The following is a 21,176-nucleotide window of genomic DNA, read 5'->3' as shown; positions in this document are numbered from 1 at the left end:
TAGAACCCAAATGGAAAGGACCCTTCACTGTCTACCTGACAACGCCCACTGCAGTTAAAGTAGACGGCATCCCATCATGGATTCATCACTCCCATGTGAAGGCAGCACGAGAGTGGACAGCTCAGGAAGACGGGCCCTTAAGACTAAGACTCAAGCATACATAAGTCTAATCCTCTGTTTCTTCCTTTTTTCCTCTTTAGCCCAGGCATTCGACCAGCCACAACCAAAACCAGAAGGAGCATTAATAACTTTGCTAACAACAATACACAAGGTCTTGAATAAGACCACCCTAGATATAGGACAAGATTGCTGGTTGTGCCTAAACCCAAAACCCCCTTACTATGTCGGGGTAGGAATTCCCCTAAATTTAACTAAGCTCAGCAGGCTATAACTTCAAGTCAATTCACTAGCAGAAGCAGTCCTCCAAAATAGAAGAGGTTTAGATTTATTATTCTTAGAACAAGACAGATTATGTATGACTCTAGGTGAAACCTGTTGCTTCTATGCCAAAAACTCTGGAATAGAGAAAGTTTACTACTAGTACAGAGAAATTTAGATGCCAGGGATAATCAAAGACTACAATCAAATAACTGGTTTCATAGGATGTTCAATTGGTCACCATGGCCAACAACCCTCCTATCTGCTGTAGCTGGACCTTTAATGATCCTCCTCCTCTTGTTAATTTTTGGCCCATGTTTCCTTAATTTCTTGTTTGTATATATAAGGAAGAGAATTAATTCTATTAAACTTTTAGTACTACAAAATAGAGGCTATGAACAAATTCCGCATGAAGAATCAAAGATTTGATTTTTGCTAAGGCCAGTGGGGAATGTGCTAGCTAATTACTGCTTGGCTATCGCCCATGGGAACATAGGCTATCACCCATGGGAACATAGGTCATCACCCATGGGAACATAGGTCATCACCCATGGGAACATAACATTCTAACAATAAGCTTTCTGCTTCTGTACCCCAACTTGCACAACCGACCTGTACATTGACAGTTAGTAAATAGAAAAAAATAAACCTTTGTGTTTAAGACAGAATGAGGAATGGGATTTAGGGCTCAAAAACCCTGTACCTCTACATTTCGGGGCTGCTTAATTTGGGGTCTGCGTACCCCTGGCAGACCCAGCTGGCTGAATAAAGGGTGTGTTTCCTATAACTCACTGGTTTCTGGTGGTCCGTGTGTCTCTCGGGGGCTGGCGACTACAACAATATCCAAAGATATTCAGCTTAATAAGCATTATTGAACATCCTGTGATCAGGCACTGTATCATGTCAGTGCTGGAGACATGGAGTCACGTAAAAGCTACAAATCCCTACTTTCAGGAAGCATACGGTCTAGTGAAGACACAGACACCGCAATGTGTTATGTAAGGGATATGAACAAAACACTAGAGAGAAAGAAGCAGTTAATGCTGTTCACAGAAGAGGTAATGAGTAGTGTAAATATTCTACCAAGTGGAGAGAGAAAGAAGCATTTCAAATTAAGCAAAGGCAAGGGGAGAAAAAAGACATCGGTGCATTCATAGAACTGTAAGAAGCCATGAGAGGTTGTAATGCAAGATACAGGGTGCAAAGAAGACAAGAGGTGGCTGTGACACCAGCCTGGGACACACAGGTGCCTAGACCCCTGCTGCCCTGTTGACACTGACAATGGATGTTGTGGGAAAGAAACAAACTTTCCTCTACCCTCAAGGTTCTTTCGGTTGGTCTAATAAGCAAATGGACATGAAACAGATTAGCAAGAGAAAATAACCAAATTTAACACATACATATGTTTGGGCATCCCACAAAAATGAGTCAGAGATTTCCCCCCACACGCACGAGAATTTCAGAGACAGGGAATATGGGCATGTGACCTTCTGAGCTATGGATGAACTACGGTGCCTTGGGGGCTTTAAAGGGTCACTGCAAAAAGAGAAGAGATGTTTAGTAAATACAAGTTTGCTCGGTCATACAGGCAGGTCAAAAAGAGATTATTGCTGATACACTCTTGTTATGGGCAAGGCCCCTACTTCAAATTCTTCTAGGTAAAGGGAGGGGCAGAAGTTTCTTTTGAGCCTGAAGCTAAAATTGCCCTTGGCTCAAAACAATCCAAATACCACAGATGCATATCTTGGGGTGATTAGCTCTGAATCCCAACAGGGTGAAAGGCAGGCCCAAGCCTAAGTGGTTCACAGGTCACCACTCTTCACCTGGGGCCTCAAAAGCAGGCCTTCCAAGTGTCACCACCATCTGCCATCTTGCGGGGGACGACTTTCCTAGCAACTATAAATAAGTGCATGACAAGCCCAGCCTTTCATGTCCCATACTGGGAAACTGAAGACCCCCGGGGCAGGCTGACTTGCCTAAAACCAGGCGGTCATACAGACAAGGGCCAAAAAAGCGGCCTCTTGACTCCCAGACAGGGTCTTTCGCCCCTTAGCCCCTTAGCTGGCACTACACTTCTTAGGACCTTAGCTTCCTCATTTGAAGAGTGGAAGGAAAGAACCTTCCTGCACCTCTACGAGTTTTTGGAAGACAATGAAGCAGAGGGGCGGGCAATGCTGGATGAGCATAAAGCAGCCTGAGTTTGCAAACACCAAAACCACACCTTCCTTCCCAGCCTTTCCACCGCTTGTACCTCCCTCGAACTTCCGCCTCCTTTCACCTCCTCTTCCGGCCAGACCGCCTCTTCCGGTCCCTCCCGCCACACACCCGAGAGCCACCGCCTTTTCCGGTCCCTCCCTTTTCCGGTATCCCCTCTTTTCCGGTCCCTAAGTGAGGCTCCCCTTCTTTAGGTGTGCTTTCCCCCGCCATCCCCATTGGTGGAAAATCCGAGCCGCCCCTCACGTTGCGGATAAACGTACTCCAGGTTTCAAATCCCCGGAAGTGACGATCAAAGGCACTCCTCTCCGGAAGTGACGACAGGAGTGCCCTTGACAGGCGGGGAGGGCTGGGCCGTCCGTCCCTCTGTTCGCGCTGCAGGGAGGTAGGAGGCCCTTGCGGGGTGACTCGAGGTGGTGTCGCGGCTGAGGCGTGCTGCGGGCGCGTTTCTAACGGGGCCGGCGGCCGAGTGGGTGGAGGCCCCCGGGGGCAGGACCTGCCCTCCGGAGTGCTGGGATCCCTGGTGACGTCCGATTTCCCCAGTTCCCTCCACACAGACGTTCCTTCTTTTTTAGTTCCCACGTCACACCTGTTTCTGTGCCTTTTAGTTCCTCCTTGAATTGTTGTGGTTCCTCTTTCCTGACCCTTTGACAACGTCCCCCCCTTACACCTTAATTTCCCATTAAAACATTTTTTTTTAAATATTCAATAGAGTAAGGACTTTGCAGACGGCCTTGGATTCCAGTGTTGCGTCTCATTTAAAGTTGAGTTACTCTGAGCATGTGACATCTTAACTGAACCTCGGATTCCTTATCTGTAATACGGGCGTTACTACAGAAAGATTCTCACAGTTGATCTGGGAGGGCTATAATGTAAGGCACTTGGCCTTTGAAAGGTGCTCTGTAAATACTGGTTCCTCTCTCCCTTCTATTGTAATTTCACCGATATGTGGAATTCTTTTTGGTTGTCAACTCAATTCTCCTGTCCTGGTTTCCATTCCTTCTCTTTGATTCTCATTCTTAACTCACCCCTACTCCAGAAATCTTACATATTATTATTTCCTGGAATTTTGCTTCCAGTCTTGCATCTTGAGCCCCCCAGTACCCAGATATCTTTTTTTCTGGTGTGTTGACTTCCTGTTTGCTGCAGCTCTTCCTGCCCTTTCCCGTCACAGATGGCTCAGCGGCTTCTTCTGAGGAGGTTCCTGGCTTCTGTCATCTCCAGGACGCCCCCTCAAGGTCGGTGGGCACCCCTCGCCTCCAGGGCCCTGCAGACCCCACAATGCAGTCCTGGTGACCTGACAGTAACACCCAGCCAGGCACGGTCAATATATACCACCAGAGTCTGTACAACAACCTTTAACATCCAGGATGGGCCTGACTTTCAAGACCGAGTTGTCAACAGTGAGACACCAGTGGTTGTGGATTTCCATGCACAGTGAGTCCTGGGGATCAGGAGAAGACTGGGGTGTCACTTGTTCAGATATTTTTGAGTGTCTGCTATGTCTCAGTAGCACGATTGATGCTTCTCATGCATAGACTTACTACAAAGACTGGGAAGACCCAATCCCTGCTCTCAGAGATTAAGTGTAGTCTGATAGGAGACATTAGTAAACAGTCTTCAAAACTCACTGTGATTCGTGCTGGGAAACACTTGTGTTCTGTATCTCACTGCCTGAATGGCTCAGAATCATTTTCAGCTTGGACCAAAGCATGAAAAATATAACTATAGCATCTTCTGGCTTTTGACACATACCAGTTTCCAGCCCTGCAGATAAGGCTCATTTTATTTTAACATCTTACCACCAAAACTGGGAAGGGATGGTAAAAAGTTGGTGTCCGTGCGTGCAGGGGCTGGGCAGGAGTTTCTTTTCAGTGCCATATGAGTTTGTTTCCAGAATATTTAAATACCTGTGGCCTACTGATTTTTAACCTGGCCTTCATTTCCAGACTTTTGGGGCCTGGCTATACGCCTGGCTACAGAAAACTTAGACGAACCCCTCAAAATGAGACATTGTAGAAGGAGCCAGTGTAGCCTGAGTTACAAGTCTGGGCAAATATTTAACAGATTTTTTTGCTTTCTTTCCTGTTCTTTCTCGGAGTCACCATGTCGCCTTGGGGTGTCCGCTTGATGTCCTTGTGCCTTCCTTTCTTCACTTGTAATAAGAAATAAGTTCTTAGAGACTGGGTTTTTAGGTGTTGTAAGTTCATGAATTGAAATCTCTGAGTGGAAAGGGTTTCGAAGGCTGAAAACGAAGTCATCAGCCAGGGGTTCGTGGAAGGCAGAGTTGTTCTGCCTTCCAGGCATAGTGAACACTCCAGAGAGGGCTTTTAAAATGAATGATAAGTGGGGTGATGCTTCATTTTCTGCTCCAACAAGGAAGCAGGGTGTGAGTTTGTTCATTTGGTGCCAGTCACCATCCTTAGTGCCTCATACCTGGGGATGATAGCTTGTTCTCAAAAAGCTCACCACCTAGAGAGGAGCACCTGTGTTCAGTGCAGTGATAGCCATTGACACCGGGCCTGGAGATCACAGAGTATCCTGGGGCTAAAAGAAGACACTTGGAACACAGCCTCGGGTTGCAGTCCCAGCCGTGCTTCTCTGTGACCTTGCACAAGTTTCTTAACTCGTATGGGCCTCGGTTTCATAACAAGATGTTTTCTTTCCCTTTGCAGGGTGAGGGTTCTGTGTAGTTAAAACTGAGATGGCCCTGGCCCAGTGACTGGCATGTTGTGGATACTCCCGAGCCACCGGGTTCTCCTCCCTTTAGTTCTGAGTGGATGAGGTGTTTGAAGTAATCCTGCAGCTTGCAGAGCATGTTTCCCTACTTGGCCTTAGTGGATTTCTCACCACAGCTTTGAGAGGCTTAGTCTCTCTTTCAAATGGGGAAACCGGGGCCCACAACGGTCAGCTGTTTGGTTAGGAGCCTCTCTTTGAACCCAAACCTTGTAAATCTCATATTCTTCTATATGACAGTACATTTCTTTTAGATATACTGAAGTAAGCGAAATAACCTTTACAAAAGAGCCTTGGGATGAGGCCCGCGTTTTAGAAGTTAGGGACCTATGAGAATTCCCCAGTTGCAGAGTCTCCTGGCGTAACTGTTTGATGTGTCAACATTATAGGTTAATAAAACACCGTAAACAGATAATAAGGGCAAAAGTTCCCTCAGAAAGATACAGTCAAGGGAAGGTTCTGGAGAGACTGCAGATCGGTGGAGTTGAGTGCTTTTGTGACGGGACGCTTCCTTTCTCCCCTTCCGAGGTGGTGCGGTCCCTGCAAGATCCTGGGGCCAAGGTTAGAGAAGGTGGTGGCCAAGCAGCATGGAAAGGTGGTGATGGCCAAGGTGGATATTGACGACCACACAGACCTCGCCATAGAGTATGAGGTATGGACTGGTGGGATTGCGCAGGGCAGCAATGTGGGGAATGCTTGGGGCCACAGGATAGCCGGTGCAGGACATTTTTGAAGACCACCAGGTACCCTGTAAAGGGAGGTGTCGTGGCTTTTCTAGAGCTCTCAGGAGTTCAGAGCACTGTGCAGAGGTGACTCCATTGATCCTCTGAGCCACTTGTCTCGCTTTACCACCTTTCGGAAGTGGAATGTATAACCCAGAACACCACATGGTTCTCTGTCTCGGGACATCAGTGCTTTCCTGCTTTCATGAAGTCACCCAGCCACATGTTCAGCCAGCAATAGTCTGCGAGCCCTGCAGTGTGCCAGGCCTTCACAACGCTTGGTGCAGAAAAGTTGAGCTCCCTGTCCTCAAGCAGCTCTTAGTCTCGTGGGTGGTAACAGTAAATAGACGTCATTTCAGCGTAGGGTGAGAAGTGCTGAGAGAAGAGATGCACAAAAGTAGTCCCTCAACTGTCACTGTAGTACCACAGCGGCTTAGACAGTATATAAACAGATGGGCATAGTTGCGTGCCAATAAAACTTTATTTGCAAAAACAAGTGGTGGCCTGAGTTTGGCCTATGTGCCATAGTTCCCTGATCCCTGTTTTAGATAATAAGTGCTATGGAGAAAAATCAGGAATAGGGGTTGGGAATGCTGAGCATGGGACTAAGGGTTTCGTTTCGAAAAAGGTAGGCTAGGGAAGGCCTCTATGAGAAGCCGACATCTGAGTTAAGACCTAAGAGAGTAAGGGGTGAAGCATGCAGCTTTTTGGAAGAGCGATCCAGGCAGAGCAGACATCAAATGCAAAGGCCCTGAGGTCAGGGTCTCACATGTTTACTCACAGAATGGCAGGGCCTGTGTGCCCGGAGCAGAGCATGCTGGAGGAAAAGGATGAGGAAATGTGTGGAAAGTGGGGCATCCTCTGGGCCTTGGAGACCACTATAGTCAAAGCGCAGAGCTCCACCGTGGCTGTAGGCCAGAGTGAAGGGTGGAGCAAGGGGAGAAGACAGGCAGGTGAGAAGGCCAGTTGCAGCCATGTTAGAAGGCATCTGCATAGCCATGCCGAGGATAGCACAAAGCCGTGGTCCCACCTGGTGGCCTGTGGGCAAAATCTAGCTTAGTGACAGGTTCGTCTGGTCCTCGCAGTACCTTTTTAAAATATTGGACCAGATGCTGATACTTAAAACTCAGAAGATTTCATGAGAAAATTCAGATTTCTGGTTCTCTTGAAATATCTGGATTTGGTCAGAATGAACCTTCATCCCTTCCTCCTTCAGGTAAGAAATGACTGAAAGAGGGGGCCTTTTGCTTTCTCAGAATTTGGAAGTCCAGGATCAGTTCCTACCAGACCCCATCAGATAGAGATGCCCATTCTCCAGCCTGTCCTCGTAGCAGGAAATGGACAGGGGCTGGGGTGAGAATCGGCTAGCTACCCTCTGATCTGGGGCTGGGAAAGATCCCCCTGCGGAAATCAGGCTGCCCTGACCAGAGGCCAGAACAGTAGGTGCTGGGACGGCAAAGCCACCGATGACTGCTGCAGGTGGTTGGGGGCAGTTTCCAAAGACCATCCATGGCACTAGGGGACTGAGGCTGCTTACAAGAGCTTGGGTCGGGGGATGAGTCGGTTCTTTTCAAAGGCTCTCCTGCAGATCGTTCCGTCAGAGGGGTACTTGTCTGACCATTTAGACTCCCCTAGCTTTCCTTTCTTGTCCATCCCTCCCCCAGAGGCCCACAGCAGCTGCGACAGGGAGGCTGTGACCTCATGTGAGCTTAGGGCTGGAGATCCTGGGCATCCCTAGGATGATGGACAGGCTTAAGATGTCTTAGGCTCCCTCCTGGCACTGCCCAATTCCACAGCTTCAGCCTCGGCCAGCGGAGCTTTAGCAGACACAATGCGAGCGCCAACCATGTGCCAGGAACTGTGATAACTGGTGCAGATACAGAGAAGAATAACCCGGTTCCTGCCAACTGTGTTTGCACAGTGGCGAGAGCTCTCAAGACCACTCCACCTGCGTTTCAGGGAGACCAGTGATGCAGGGTTGCACACCGAAGTCTTGTGGCTAAGCCTGGAAAGTGTGTGGGGGGCCCTTCCATAGGACCCCCTCTCTTCTCCCTCTGTCCACTGGCCAGAAAGCACGTGGGTCACGCAGAAAGACCTCAAGGCTGTTGGGCTCAGTCACCTGATCCCAACCTCCTCCCACCCCCCCACCCCCTCACCGTTTTACCAAGCACTGGGCAGATGTCATTGCAAGCTTAGGACACTCCAACAGCGATGCTTCCTGACCCTCCCCCGGCCCCTTCCTTCTGTCACACCTGTGCTTTTGGAAGAGCCTGAGGAAGAAGCTTCAGCTAAGATCGCAGCCCGGGACAGCTTCCTCCAGGGCCTGAAGTGCTTTTCCAGCTGTTGGATAACTTGTTGGAGAAACTGCTTTAAATTACATTTAGGGATTCAGGTGCCTCTCCCCAAGTGCTCCTGGCAGCCCTCCTCAGCACCCCCTCAGGGTACCCAGCACCCCCTCAGGGTGGGTGTTCTTCCTCACACAAATTCCTCTTCCTTTGCATCACATTTTTTAAGCCTAAAAAGTCAACTGTCCACCCTAGAATTTCACTGTCTCCTAAAGGAGAGGGACGGGAAAGTCAGTCGAGGCCTTGGGGTTCCACTGTCAATTGCTACTCCACTCCCCCAGACTCTGCCGCCCTGTCTTGGGAAAGTGAGAGCTCTCTGCTCTCCCAGCTCCTGGGGTTTCTGAATGGTGGGCTTCCCCCCCGGCCCACTCAGATCTTGCCAGCTAAGGGGGAAATTGTGGATCTGGATGTGGACACTTGAGCCTTTATATTTTCCTCTGGGGCTTCTGCTTCTGACCTCACCCTGGGAGTTTTATCCTTTTATTTCACATCTTCTAGAGACTTCCCTTTAAAAAGCATTAGAAAAACAACCAAGTCTATGTCCATGCCACCCTGAACGTGCCCGATCTCGTCTGATGTCTAAAGCTAAGCAGGGTCAGGCCTGGGTAGTACTTGGATGGGAGACTACCTAGGAGTACCAGGTGCTGTAGGTGGGGAAAAAAGAAAAAAAGAAAAACAACCAAGTAACCATAAAGGGAAGAGTCTTCTAAGTTAGTGCTTCTCAAACATGAATATGACCTGGGATGTTGAAAAGCATATTAGCATTCGGTAGGTCCAGGGTGGGTCCAAGATTCCACATTTCTAATGAGCTTCCAGGTGATGCCACTGCTAGGAATGTGGGACCAGACATCAAGGAGCAAAAGTTGTAAATCCCTGGCCGGCCTTCTAGGGGCCGTGGTGTTCCTGGTAAAGGCCCTTCCTACCCTCCATCACGGCACAGACTACCCGTCATCGAGAGGGTTCGCTCTTAGTGAAGTACATTTCATGGGTGTGGATGAATTTATGACGTGTGTTCACTGTTACAGTATCACACAGAGTAGCCTCACCATCCCGAAAGTCCCCTGTGCTCCACCGTTTCCTCCCTGCTCCCTGCAAAACCCTGGCAACCACTGACCTGTATACTGTCTCCATAGTGTTGCCTTTACCACAGTGTCATATAGTTGGATTTGATTTTTTCAATAACATCTTTTCCAAGAACCCTCCAGTATCCAAAAGCTTTTGCAAAGCATTTGGTGTTTCTCATTTGAAACCTGACATCCTTTTAATGCTTCTGCACGTGTCCTTCCTAGCCTTTCTGGGACTCGGTATTTATCTCCCATTTCCATGCTCTTGGGGCAAGGTATGGAGTCACTTGATCACTACGACACAGACAGCAAAGTCAAACAGAACTTGTTTCAGATCCCAACTCTACCACTTAGTCACTCAGCTTTCATGCCTCAGTCTTCTCATCTCGAAAATGAGGCAGTCTATGAGATAGCATGCACAAGTGGTTAGTCTCATCCCTGACACTTGAAAAGCACCGGTATGTGGCGACTGGGGTGACAGCAGTCTTTCCCTTGTGTTAGTTCTCCAATTAACGAAGGAGGTCTCCAGTCCCTCGGTAGGTCCTTAATAGGTGGGAACATTGAGCTCAGTGGAAGCACAGGCGGATGGGCCACAGATTCGTGGGAAAAGACCACACACACAACCCTGCCCTAAGTTCTCAGGGTCTTTGGCCAGGCCTGGGAGGCTCCAGGGGGCTTCGTGGCGCACGGAGAGAGGCGGCACGTCTTAGCACATCTTTTCATCTTTTCCCCCGCCTGTCAGTTCCCTCGATGCTGTCACAGTTGAGAGGGATGCTAGATTCCGGCCTTAACCGCTGCCCCTCTGAAACTTACATCACCGTCCAGAAGAATATGCCCAGGACCTGTGCTCTTCCATTTAAGGCTGGGTTTATAGGCACCAGCCCCTCCCGATTGTGAGCCAGACTCAGCATCAGCAAAGCCACATCCTCCTCCTGGGGGCGTGAGGGAAGTCCAGTCACAGCCCAGGTATCCCTGCAGTGTTCTGGGAAGTTCAGTGTCTGGCATGCCCGTGGGTGAGTGGGTGTGCGTGCATGCGCTCAGACTTCAAAGAATGCCCTTGATCAGTAATAACTAGGCCTTAGTTGTCATGAAAATGCAGTCGCGACATCTGCCGTGCACTGGACTGCAGCATCGTCTGTGTGTCCGAGCACACGTGCGAGTTTACGCAGGTACAATTGTAATGGGGCGCATCTGGAGTTCTTGAGAAAAACGGTCTCCTCCAGGCCACCTTGGTGGGTGTCAAGTCTTGCTTGGAGGGCACATAAAAACAATTAGGCTACTTCTCATACAATGACATGCACTTTTTATTTCCATTAAGAAGCAGGACAGGATGAGATCCAGTAAGGGCAAAGCTGAACAATTAATTGGCGCTTGAGCCTTGTGCCTCAGTTAAGAGTGGCCAGATTTGAGGCTGCTGTCTTCACAGACCAGTAGAGGGCGCAAAAGAACAAAGCACTGGCCCTATACTCTCGCCATCAAACCACGTGCCTCAGTGACTTGGTGAATCCTGGAGCAGGCTTCTGGGCCCTGCCCGAGCCTGGAGACAGGGCGAGGTTCGTGCTGGACCCTTGCACTGCATGCCATCACCCATGACAAGGACAGGAATCAGTGGCGTGGTCTACCCACACATACCCTCTGAGAAGTGTGTCACCTGCCACTCACATCAACCCCAGAACAGTCCTTGAAGGGGTCTGAAGGCTCTAAGGAGGACAGGGGCTGTGTTTCCTTACCTTCCGCATTTGTCCCCAGAGCCCATTAGGAGACGGGTGCAAGGCCTGCCACGCGAAGTCTGTGAGTGCGCGATGGCACGTACCTGAGAGATGAGCTGGGAGATTGGGCCAGTCTGGCCCGTGGTTCTTTCTGTGTAGCTGCTGTGTACAGTTGGGACATTTTAAATCTTAAGTCTGGCTTCCCCAAATGACTCATGGGCAGGATAGCACTCGGGACATGTGAAATCTGGTATGTTTGTGTAAATCACTGTTGTTACTTTGTAGTTAACTTGTGTATAAGAAAAGTCTATGTTTATCTTGTTCTGTTTATATATTTTTTTCAAATGGCCACAAATGCCCGGCAGGGAGCCCAGGGAACAGATAATACTCAATGCCAGAGTGTCATGGGCCTTATTTACATACCATGTAATCTGTACGGGTCCCCTGAGGGAGCTTGAGAAGATGCTTCATGGGCCAAGAATGTTGCCTGTAACCCCCATAATAAATAAACGTCAGGTCGTACATGGCTGAGTCCCTCCTCCCACACTGTCCACTATGAGTCAGTGACTTTCTGGACCCTGTTACCCATCAAGGCATTGACCTAAAGTGGCTCACGTGGGGCCCCGTGTCAGATTTTTCTGATCCGCCCTCTGCAGCCACCATTTGCCGAGTGCCCTCTGTGTGCATGGCGTCATGCCAGCTTCTGACTCTGGATGGCCCTGCCAGGTGCAGGGCACTATGCCGAGAGCGCGCACACATTATCTCAGTCAGCCCCTACATCCCCTTGTGTAAGTACCGTTAGGATCTCCAATTTGCTGATAACACTGAGACTTCAGAGTGGCAAAGTGGCTTGCCCCGAGTGGCCCAAGGTGGGGTCAGTCAGCTCCATAGCCCGAGCTCCTAACCACTCAGCTTTGTATGTGAATCTTTAATCCCTACGCTAAACCCTCAAGGTAGATACTGCCATCCCCATTTAATCGAGGATCTGAAGATGGCCTGACCTGGCTGAGGCCCCCAGTTAGTGAGTGGCAAAGCGAGGATTCACATTCTCCCATCTGGTCCCCACTGGGCCAGGCTGCCCCTCCGGAAAGTTCCCTTAGCCCCCAGCTCCGCCCCACCCCTAGCGCTGGCCCGCAGCTGCAGGGTTATTTTAATCTCTCCTGTCCTTCCAGCCAAACCACCAGGCCAGTGAGTCAGTCATGTGGTTGGGGAAGGAAGGGTACTTCTGGGAGCCCGCGATGGAAAAGCTGCTCCAGTGGGTGGGACCCCTGCACCAAGGGGAGGGGCCCCACCCGTGGCCTTGGGCAGAGACTGCCCTGCATAAGCCACCATCCTTCCCCACAGAGACTTGGAACAGTGACTGAAGAGTTCTCCTCTGACTTGGCCTCCCTTGTCCCCTCCATCTAGGTGTCAGCTGTACCCACTGTACTAGCCATCAAGAATGGGGACGTGGTGGACAAGTTTGTGGGCATCAAGGATGAGGACCAGCTGGAGGCCTTCCTGAAGAAGCTGATTGGCTGACAAGCAGGGAAGAACCCTGATTGCCCTTGCCTACTGGGGCCCCATGGTCCCGGGAGGGCCCCCGATTGAATTCACAGCCCTCTCCCGGCCCTTCCTGCCTCTCTCTTTTGTCTGGCCCCTGAGGGCTCGTGCTCTGGAGACCGGGCCTCCGAACATGGAGCCTTGAGTGCTTCCAACCCAGCTGACTGCCAGGGCAGTGATGCTGCCACTGATCTGGGGACAGCTGTCTGCCCACCCACTCTCTTTTTGTCTGCTCCTTCTAGGGCTGTCAGTTCTCCCAAGATGCTTGGAGAGAGCCCCGGGCCAGCCCATAGTGTTACTGTTCCAGCAGGAACAGCTTGGTCCTCGTCTCCCCCAGTCCCTTCTGATCTGAACCCCGGTGCCTGGCTCATCTGCCTCTAGCACTTTTCTTTCCTGCTGTTTTTTGTGAAAAGAAAAAGAAGGAAAAAAAGAAACCTAAGCAAGTGAGAGTAATATATAATTCTCTCATTTTTTTGTAGGTCTGTAATAAAGAACCTTATGTGGTCCCTTCTACCTCCTGCTGTAAAGAACAGACCTTGGGCCCCACACTAAATTATCCTGTGGCCACCCGCCCCCCCGCCCCAAGAGCCACCTCCCTTCTTTCCTCCCAGCAAACATGCCTGGGCTGAGGCATCCTGCAGACCCTTGGCTCGAAGTCTCCAGATGCCACCCTCCCTCACCATTAACTGGCCCTTTGGTTCTCTGAGCAGGTGGCTTCACTGTGAACAAACCGGACCAATAAAACTGCGGTTTGCACTCTTAACAGCTTCCATTCTGTCTCGGCTCTGGGGACACTTGAGACCTCTTTCCAGGCCGGGATACCCCCCCACCCCCACCCCTCTGCACCGTTTCCTCCTCAGATTCTCCATCACCCGCTTGCCCTTGACAAGCCCCTCCTGTTACTAACATCTGTCAGAGGTGGCCACTGCTCTGGGGACACTTTCACATATAATAAAGCAAGAGGATGTTGTCCCCATTACACAGATGAGAACACTGAGGATCAGGGGCACAAAGCCAGGCTTTCTACCCATAGTTCCCTCGGAAGCCTGGGGTTTTGCAACTGGTCCCCTTGATCCTTCTGGGGTCACCTCTACTGACTAGCACGTGGCCACTCCCAAGGGGAGCCTGGACGCTGAGGGAGCCAGCTGGCTGGTCTTCCTGTGTGTGGTACAGGAACTCCTCAGCCTTGGAGCCAGGCTCTCTGCCCCTTCCTGTTCCCGGCTCCCTTTGGCTCATGGAGGAGGGGCTTGGCTTGCCAGCTGAGGTGCCAGCTTCCCATAGACAGCAGGGTTATCCTGGCACCCTCCCCTTGCCCCTGAAGTGCTATGTCTTCTGCTATGTGCATTCTCTTCAGTGGCTCACCTATTCCTCTTGGAACTGCCCGAGTTACTCTGGGCTCTTTGCTGGGTCGTCCCGAGGACTGCCTTGGGAAGGCTGCTGTGACAAGCAGGAGAGCAGGGTTGTCTCAAAAATAGGGCCCGTGGTCTCTGAAAGACTGCAGGCCCAGGATCTGTGAAAGGCATACGGAGGGGAAATAAACCAGCAACTGGCGTGAGTGGAGAAAGGCCAAGAGCCACGTGTCAGATGAAAGAGCAGCTTGGAGCACTTCCGGGGCGCCAGGCACTGTTCCGAGTGCCTCACCCCACAGCGGCCCCACCAGGTGAGCATTATTTATTGTTCCTTTTTACATCCGAGGCCCACCCTTGTCCACAACTGTGTAGCCCACAGGTACCCAGGCTGGGGTTCAAGGCCAGGCAGTCTGTCCCCTGCTCCTAAGCTTCCCCCGTCATATTACAAAATGTAGTGTATGCGTGATCTTAATCCCACAGCCAGCTGACAAGCAGGTCGTGTCAGCTTATTTTACAGAAGAGGCACTGATGCCAAGTTTTCAAAGACACCTGGAGAGTAAGGGGTGGTGCCAGAGTTCAGAGCCCGGGCCCTTTCCACTGTACCCAACTGCCACTCCTTAAAAGGTGCCCTTTGCCAAGCGATTTCTACACACATTACCTCACTTAATTCCTCTCTTGTGAGGCAAATATTATCTCCATATCACAGGTGAAGAAACCAGTTCAGAGAAATTGACTTGCCCAAGGTCATGTCTGAAGAGTAAGGATGCCAGATTTGAACCCAGGTGGGGGTCTGGCTTCTCCTCCGGGTAGGTGTGGAGAAGGGCTGGCAAAAGCCTCGGGGCCGGAGGCGGGGCTTCTGTGCTGCCCTGAGCTCCCTCTCCTTAGAAGGGGTGCTGCGGCCTCCCAGGTTGGCAGGCACTGCTTGCAAGGCTGCCCCTGGCATGAGTCACTGGTTGTGCGGGCACAATCCTCAGGGTGACCCTGTTCGACTAATTCCATGGTGCTGACCTCACTGGGACACTGCTGGCTCTGCATCGTCAGCCCCACTGTTGCCTTTGGGGTCCCACCTCGGGCCCCTGGGCCTGTGGAAGAGGGCTTGGCAGTGCAGCTGCAGGGCCTGGCACTCCTGCCTGGAGTGAGGTGGGGGGGGCGCAGGGGGACCATGCCCAGCCCCTCTAAAGCACAGAGCCCTGCCGAAAGCAGGAGAAAGGGGGTGTGGCTTCTAGACCCTTATTTTCCTGATACAGAGTTTATCCAGTTGGCCTGGAGGCAGGAGTCGGGAATGGAAGCCTGAGTTTGCGGTGCTGGCTCCCTTCTTGTGTCCTCTGCTGTCGTTCCCCGCCAGGCCCCTGCCAGGCAGGAATTCCCACTTCGCAACGAGCAGACTGAGCTCAGCATGGTGTCAGTGCAGTGGCTGAGGAGCCCCTTCAAATACGAGTGCTCGTCATCAAGGCGTTTTGAGCAGCATTTGGGTCGATGATAACGTGGGTTCCTTCAAACATGCAGAACAAAGGAAGGGAACTGTGCCCTCAAGAAGCTTAGACTCCAAGACGGCAGCGCAAGGGGCTGCAGGTCCCTCCTGAACTCATGTCAGAGCCGCAGGGACCTCAGGTATCCCAGTCTCCCTCATAAGGGCATAAGGAGAGGGTGACTAGCCCAGGTCACAGTGTGTTTGTGATAGGGACTTGAAGCCAAGTGCCCTGACTGCAGCCAGCCCTAAAATGGAAATGAGTCAGGGCCTTTTCTTCCCTTGGCTTCAGGGGAGGTGAGAGAGGAGGGCAGGGTCTGGGGCCAGGACCTGTTCGGTCAAGGGGATGTTGACAGTGCCGTGGCCAGTGCCCTTCCCAGCAGTCCCTGCCCAGTGCAGGGGGCCTGGGCCCAGCTCACCCCCACCCCAGCTGCCTGGGGAAAGCGTCTCCGGAAAGTGAAGGTAGTTTTGGCCAGGCCACCGGAAATCTCCAGTGTGTGGACCCGGGGCTGGGAGGGTCCAGAGAACAATGTCAGGGCGAGGATGTGTGGGACACGCAGGGCTTCCAGGCATGCTACAGCAGTTCCTCTCCGCCGCCTGGAACAGCAGTTGCAGGCGTGACCCTGAGCCCCGGGTCCCAGGCCTGGCTTCCATGGCTCCCTCGGAAATCTGGGCCACTGGTTATTCCAAGGAACCGCGCCTCTCCATCTGCCTCCTGACAGCCTTTTGGAAGCTGCAGGCCACCACTGGGCACTCCGTCATGGTGTAAGGAGGGCAGGAAGAATCGGATCTGGGTTAAAGTCCTCACTTTGCCACCTACCAGTTGTGTGGCCTTCAGCAAGTTGCCTTGCCATTCTGAGGCTCCGTTGTCACATCGGTAAAATGGGGGTGGTGATGGCTAGTACTCGCTGAGTGCGTGTTGTATGCGTCATCTCACTGTCTTCACGACAGCCTCAAGAGGCAGGAACTGCCATCTCCATTTTACAGGCGAGGAAACTGAGGCCCAGAGAGCTTAAGAAAGTCAGTATTAACAGGTGTCAGAGTTCAGATTGGAATTCAGTTGTGTTTGATTCCACAGGCTGTGTTCTCACTCGAGTTACATTGCCTTCCCTTTGGGGCAAGGTTTTTCACCAGTTTAAGCCTCAATGGCACCATCTGCAAAATTGGGCTAATAACAATCACTACTGAATGAGGTCATGGTGAGGATGGCACAGCGAAGTGTGTAGAAGCCTTCTGGTACCTAGTAGGAGCTCAAGAAGTGTCCATCACCTTGCTTTTCCCCTCCCTTCAAGCTTCCCCCTACTCTAAGCTACATCCTAAACAGGAAACACCAGGCTTCCCAAGATAAGGACCACTGCGCCCACCATAGGAAGGACCTGTCTTTGTGCCATGCTGAAGGCCTTACATTTGTCTCTGTGTCCTGGCCCTGTCATCGCCCACTCCTGCTCTAGAGCTGGCTCGGTGGTGCCCGTGACTCAGGCAGCTCCAGGGAGTTAGAGGTGGTGACCTCACTCCTGGAGAATGCCTGCTGGAATTCACCCTGAGTCTGGTCCGCTGTTCCCCACGCACCCGCCATGCCTGACAGCACTCTAGCTCATGCCTCTAAGCCAGCCCGCCACACACAACTGATGATGGCAGCACCTCTTGTGAGCTAGGACACCCCTGTTACACAGCTACTAATTATTAATTGGGCATGAGCTTGTTCCCCACCTTTGGCCAGCTTACTTGGCGACCATAGGCAAGCAGCTGTCGCTCCTGGTCAGCTGCCTTCCTCGGCCTCCCGGCAGGGGGACAGTCCAGCATCAGTCCCTTTGTGCCCCACACCGCCCAGTGCTCCACCCACATCTGACCCTCCCAACATCCACTGGAGGTAGCAATTGTTGTTCCCATTTCACAAATGAGGAAACTGAGGCCCAGAGAGGTAGTGTGACATACCCAAGACACACCCCGGGAAATGGGCCCAGGCAGGCTGACCCAATCCCTCATCCCGCCCGCCCCCTTTGCCACACTGCTACCCCAGGACAGCCAAAGGATCCCTCTTCTCTTGCCAAGAGTAGGGACTTTGGGCCTTTCTCTTTTCTCTGCTTCCCCCACCCTGAGTCCTGGCAGGAGGCAGGAGATTCCCTTTGCTCAGTATCTAATCCCAAGGCTGGATGATTCTCTCCAGTCCCAACATGGCAACCTCACCCATGAACCTCCGCCAGCTGGTGTGTGAGTGTCTCTCTGGGGCTGTCTGGGGCTGGGAATTAGGAATTCAAAGCAGAGGAGCTCTTGAGGGGTTTGCAGCAAACACACTGATACAATCTAAAGTATAAATGCCACAGGAGAAACAAATAACATTCACCGTCATGAAGACAGCACAAGAACGATTGCCACTTCTCGAGAGGAGCAACTGTGTGCAAGTACTGTCGGGTAAACCGTGAAGAGAGGGTGATGTTCAAGAAGGAGGTCTTGGGGGTCGGGGGAGGACAAAGAGGTTAAAGAGGGTCAAATATAAGGTGACGAAAGGAGACTAGACTTCAAGCGGGCAGCACACAAAAGAGTAACATGTATTATAAAGTTGTACATCTAAAATTTATATAATGTTATTAACTAATGTTACCCCAATAAATTTGATTAAAAAATAAATAAATGTGAATGAAAGAAATGAAAAAGATTTTACCTTAATCACTGAATAGCAGTTAGCTTGAGAGGCAAGTTGTGGGAAGGGCATTTCAGGCAGAAGGAACGGCATGTGCAAAGGCACAGAAGTACATGCTCTATCCAAGGGGTAAGGCCTGGAGGCCCCGCAGAGGGGGATGGAGGTGGGATTTGAATAGGGCCTTGGAGTCTCACAGACCTGATTCTAATCCCATCCCTCCCCCTCATCAGCCGAGCCTCAGTTTTCTTCATCAATGAAATGAGAGGATAGCACCCTCCTCATGGCTGAGAGATTGACATGAAGTCATAAATGTAATGTCAGAGCATAGTGTTGTTATGTGCTAAGCATCCTAGTGAAAGTTTCCAGGCATCTGCATTAGTTTCCTGGGGCTGCCATAACGAAGTACCACGGACTGGGTGGGTTAAACAACAGACATTTCTGCCTCACAGTTCTGGAGGCTGGAAGTCCAAGGTCAAGCTGTCATCCAGTTTGGTTTCTCCCGAGGCCTCTGCATGGCTTCCAGATTGCCACCTACTCACTGTGTCCTCATCAGGTTTTTCCTCTCTGTCAGTACATTGTTCAAATTTCCTTTTATTATAAGGACACAGGTCATACTGAATTAGGGCCACCCTAATGGCCTAATTTTAACTTTTTCATCTGTATAAAGGCCATATCTCCAAATATAGTCACATTCTGAGGTCCTAGGAGTTAGGGCTTCAACATATAAATTTTGGGGAGGGAGGAACACAACTCAAGCTCATAAGAGCCTGCTGCATAGTTTAATAATAATGGCTAACAGAGGCCTCAGGCACTGTTCTAAGCACTCTCTATATTAAATTCTTTTTTTTTTTTCCTATATATATTAAGTTCTTCAATGTTCATAGAACCCTTGGAGTTATATCCTATTATCAGCTCCGGTTTATGGGTGAGGAAACTGAAGCACAGAGGGCCTTAGTTTTGGCCTCAGACCACAGAGCTGGGAAGGGGCTGAGCCAGGATGTAAACACATTATTCTAACACACTTTGTTACAGCCTTGTCCCCACTCCACAGGAGCAGCTCCCTGCATGCCCACAACCACCCTTCAGTCTGCCCAAAACCAGGAGAAGCCCCTCAACTAGAGTCATACCCTTCACTTTTCCTCCATTGTCCAATATTTAGATATTTTTCAGTAAATATTTTTGTCCCTTATAATTGAGGTTGGAATGAACATATTTGGAGGAGAGCTTATCTCTTCTTTTGGATTTTACAGATTGGAATTCCTAGGGCAAAGGGAGCGTTTTATTGTCCCCAAGAGCCTGGAAGGAGTGTCCCCAGGTGTGAGACTGGAGCTGGTTCCGCACCTGCACCTCCCACCTGCTGGTTTACTTTGGGGGAGGGGAAGCCCAGCAGCAGGAATGTCGTCTGACCTGGCGTGCCTCCAGCCACCTCTGCTTAGAAAGTTCCAGGCCCCCAAATCTGGTGTTTCTGAGACTCTGAGTCCAAAGCAACCATTCATATAAAGTTCTGGTTATGGTTATGGATCTAGGATGGAACTTCGGTCTGGGGTAAGACCTGGGAATGTGCATTTTTAAGGACATATGATTGGGATGCAGGGGATCCCGAACTACACTTTGAGAAAATGCAGCTCCTAAGACCACAGCCCTCTCCAAGCCCATCGTATCGCATCTCTTCCTTGAATGCTCTTCCACGTCTCCGATCTACCCATGGGGCCGGGCACAAAGGAGGGGCACGCGAATCTTCAAGATGAATGAATGATGAATGAATGATGAATGAGTGAGTGAGTGAGTGAAGTGTGCAACCTCACCAAGGAGTTGTTCTGTGTCAGGCCCTGTAACTGATCCGCTCTAAACCCTTATCCCACTGCCCAAACCCCATTACAAAGGCCCTTCTCTCCTCACCAAGGAGGCCTGGATAAGCCCCAGCACCTAGGCCACTTCCCATGTCACTCTGGGCACCATCCTGTGTCCCTGAGCCGCTGTGTGTCCTCCTTTCCCGTGAAACGGGCATGTCTGTTATCACATTATTTCCCGTATTAGTCGTTTGACCTCACAGGGTCTTTATGATGTTGAGATAAGGGAGGAAAGCTACCAAGTCTGCAGGAAGAGGGAGAAATGGAAAGCCAGAGAGGATTGGAGCCTTGCTTGGGGTCAACCAACAAGCAAGAGGCGAAAATCCAGAGGTGGCTCTGGGCTCCCACTGCCAGGCTTGGGGTTGCTCTTGACTGAGCTGGCAGGGAGGTTGAGGGGAAGAGATTATTTCTGCAGGAGAGGAGGGAGGCAGACCCCTCAGCTCCCCCCACCCCCACCAACTCCTTGCCCCAAGAAAGGCCCTCCCTCCCATGCCTGCACTTGCTTGCCCAGCGGAGCACTGCATTCTGCCTGGGAATGACTTGACAGGGGCCAGAGGTGAAGGACTGGCTGCAGAGCGAGCCCAGTGTTTGCTCAGCACTTGGTCCTGACCACTCTGCCACAGCCAGGCCAGCTCCAGGGCTGCGACCCTCAGGCCACAGAGCGGGAGTCTCCTCCTCAGCAGGCTCTGCTGTGTCCAGCCCAGGCCCTCCCCACGCTGGCACCATGGGGCCAGCATGGACTCCAGAAACAGGCAGAGAAGCCGGCCTCCCTGGACAGTGTGGCCCTGGAGGGTGAAGCGGGCAGGGTGCGAGCTACGTCTGCTCAGGCCGGGGCAGCCTGGGGTGATGAGGCTGGTTGTGTACGTGAAGCCTGCGTGGGCGTGCTTGGCCTCTCGTCTCCTCTCCAGAGGCTGCATTTCCCAGAACTCTACTCTCCCAAAGTCATGAACCACAGGCTGGGAAGGCCCTCAGAGACCAGCTCCCACTTCTGGGTTTACAGAGGAAACCAGGCCCAGGGGAGGGAGGGTCAGGGAGGAGGGGAGGGCAGTGAGCCTGCAGCTGGGGAGTGGCTAAGTTGAGAGGTGGCTTCTCAGAAACTCCCACTGAAGCACTGAAAAATAATATTGATTAGGTGTTTCATTACCAAAAAGGATTTAT

The 21,176-nt window shown here is 51.3% G+C and overlaps 1 protein-coding gene and 1 pseudogene across 2 annotated transcripts; both read left to right on the top strand.

Annotated features, from left to right (window-relative positions):
- Window positions 1–2,786: 2,786 nt before the first annotated feature.
- On the top strand, window positions 2,787–13,473 carry TXN2 (thioredoxin 2). Of its 2 annotated transcripts, XM_011387337.2 has the most exons (5): window positions 2,787–2,977; window positions 3,767–4,029; window positions 5,857–5,980; window positions 12,576–12,696; window positions 13,190–13,473. In XM_011387337.2, the coding sequence occupies exons 2-4, from the start codon at window positions 3,767–3,769 to the stop codon at window positions 12,687–12,689; spliced, it is 501 nt and encodes a 166-aa protein (XP_011385639.1). In that variant the 5' UTR covers window positions 2,787–2,977; the 3' UTR covers window positions 12,690–12,696; window positions 13,190–13,473. The 2 variants fall into 2 exon arrangements, with proteins under 2 accessions (XP_011385639.1, XP_011385633.1); XM_011387331.2 differs by having other exon boundaries at window positions 2,789–2,977; window positions 12,576–13,473.
- LOC111736047 lies at window positions 8,930–9,048 on the top strand (annotated as a pseudogene).
- Window positions 13,474–21,176: the final 7,703 nt, after the last annotated feature.

This window comes from Pteropus vampyrus, unplaced genomic scaffold (genome assembly GCF_000151845.1).
Source record: "Pteropus vampyrus isolate Shadow unplaced genomic scaffold, Pvam_2.0 Scaffold16, whole genome shotgun sequence".
Taxonomy (NCBI): domain Eukaryota; kingdom Metazoa; phylum Chordata; class Mammalia; order Chiroptera; family Pteropodidae; genus Pteropus; species Pteropus vampyrus.
The sequence above is the reverse complement of the archived record's forward strand: the minus strand, read 5'-3'. Positions and strand labels throughout refer to the sequence as shown.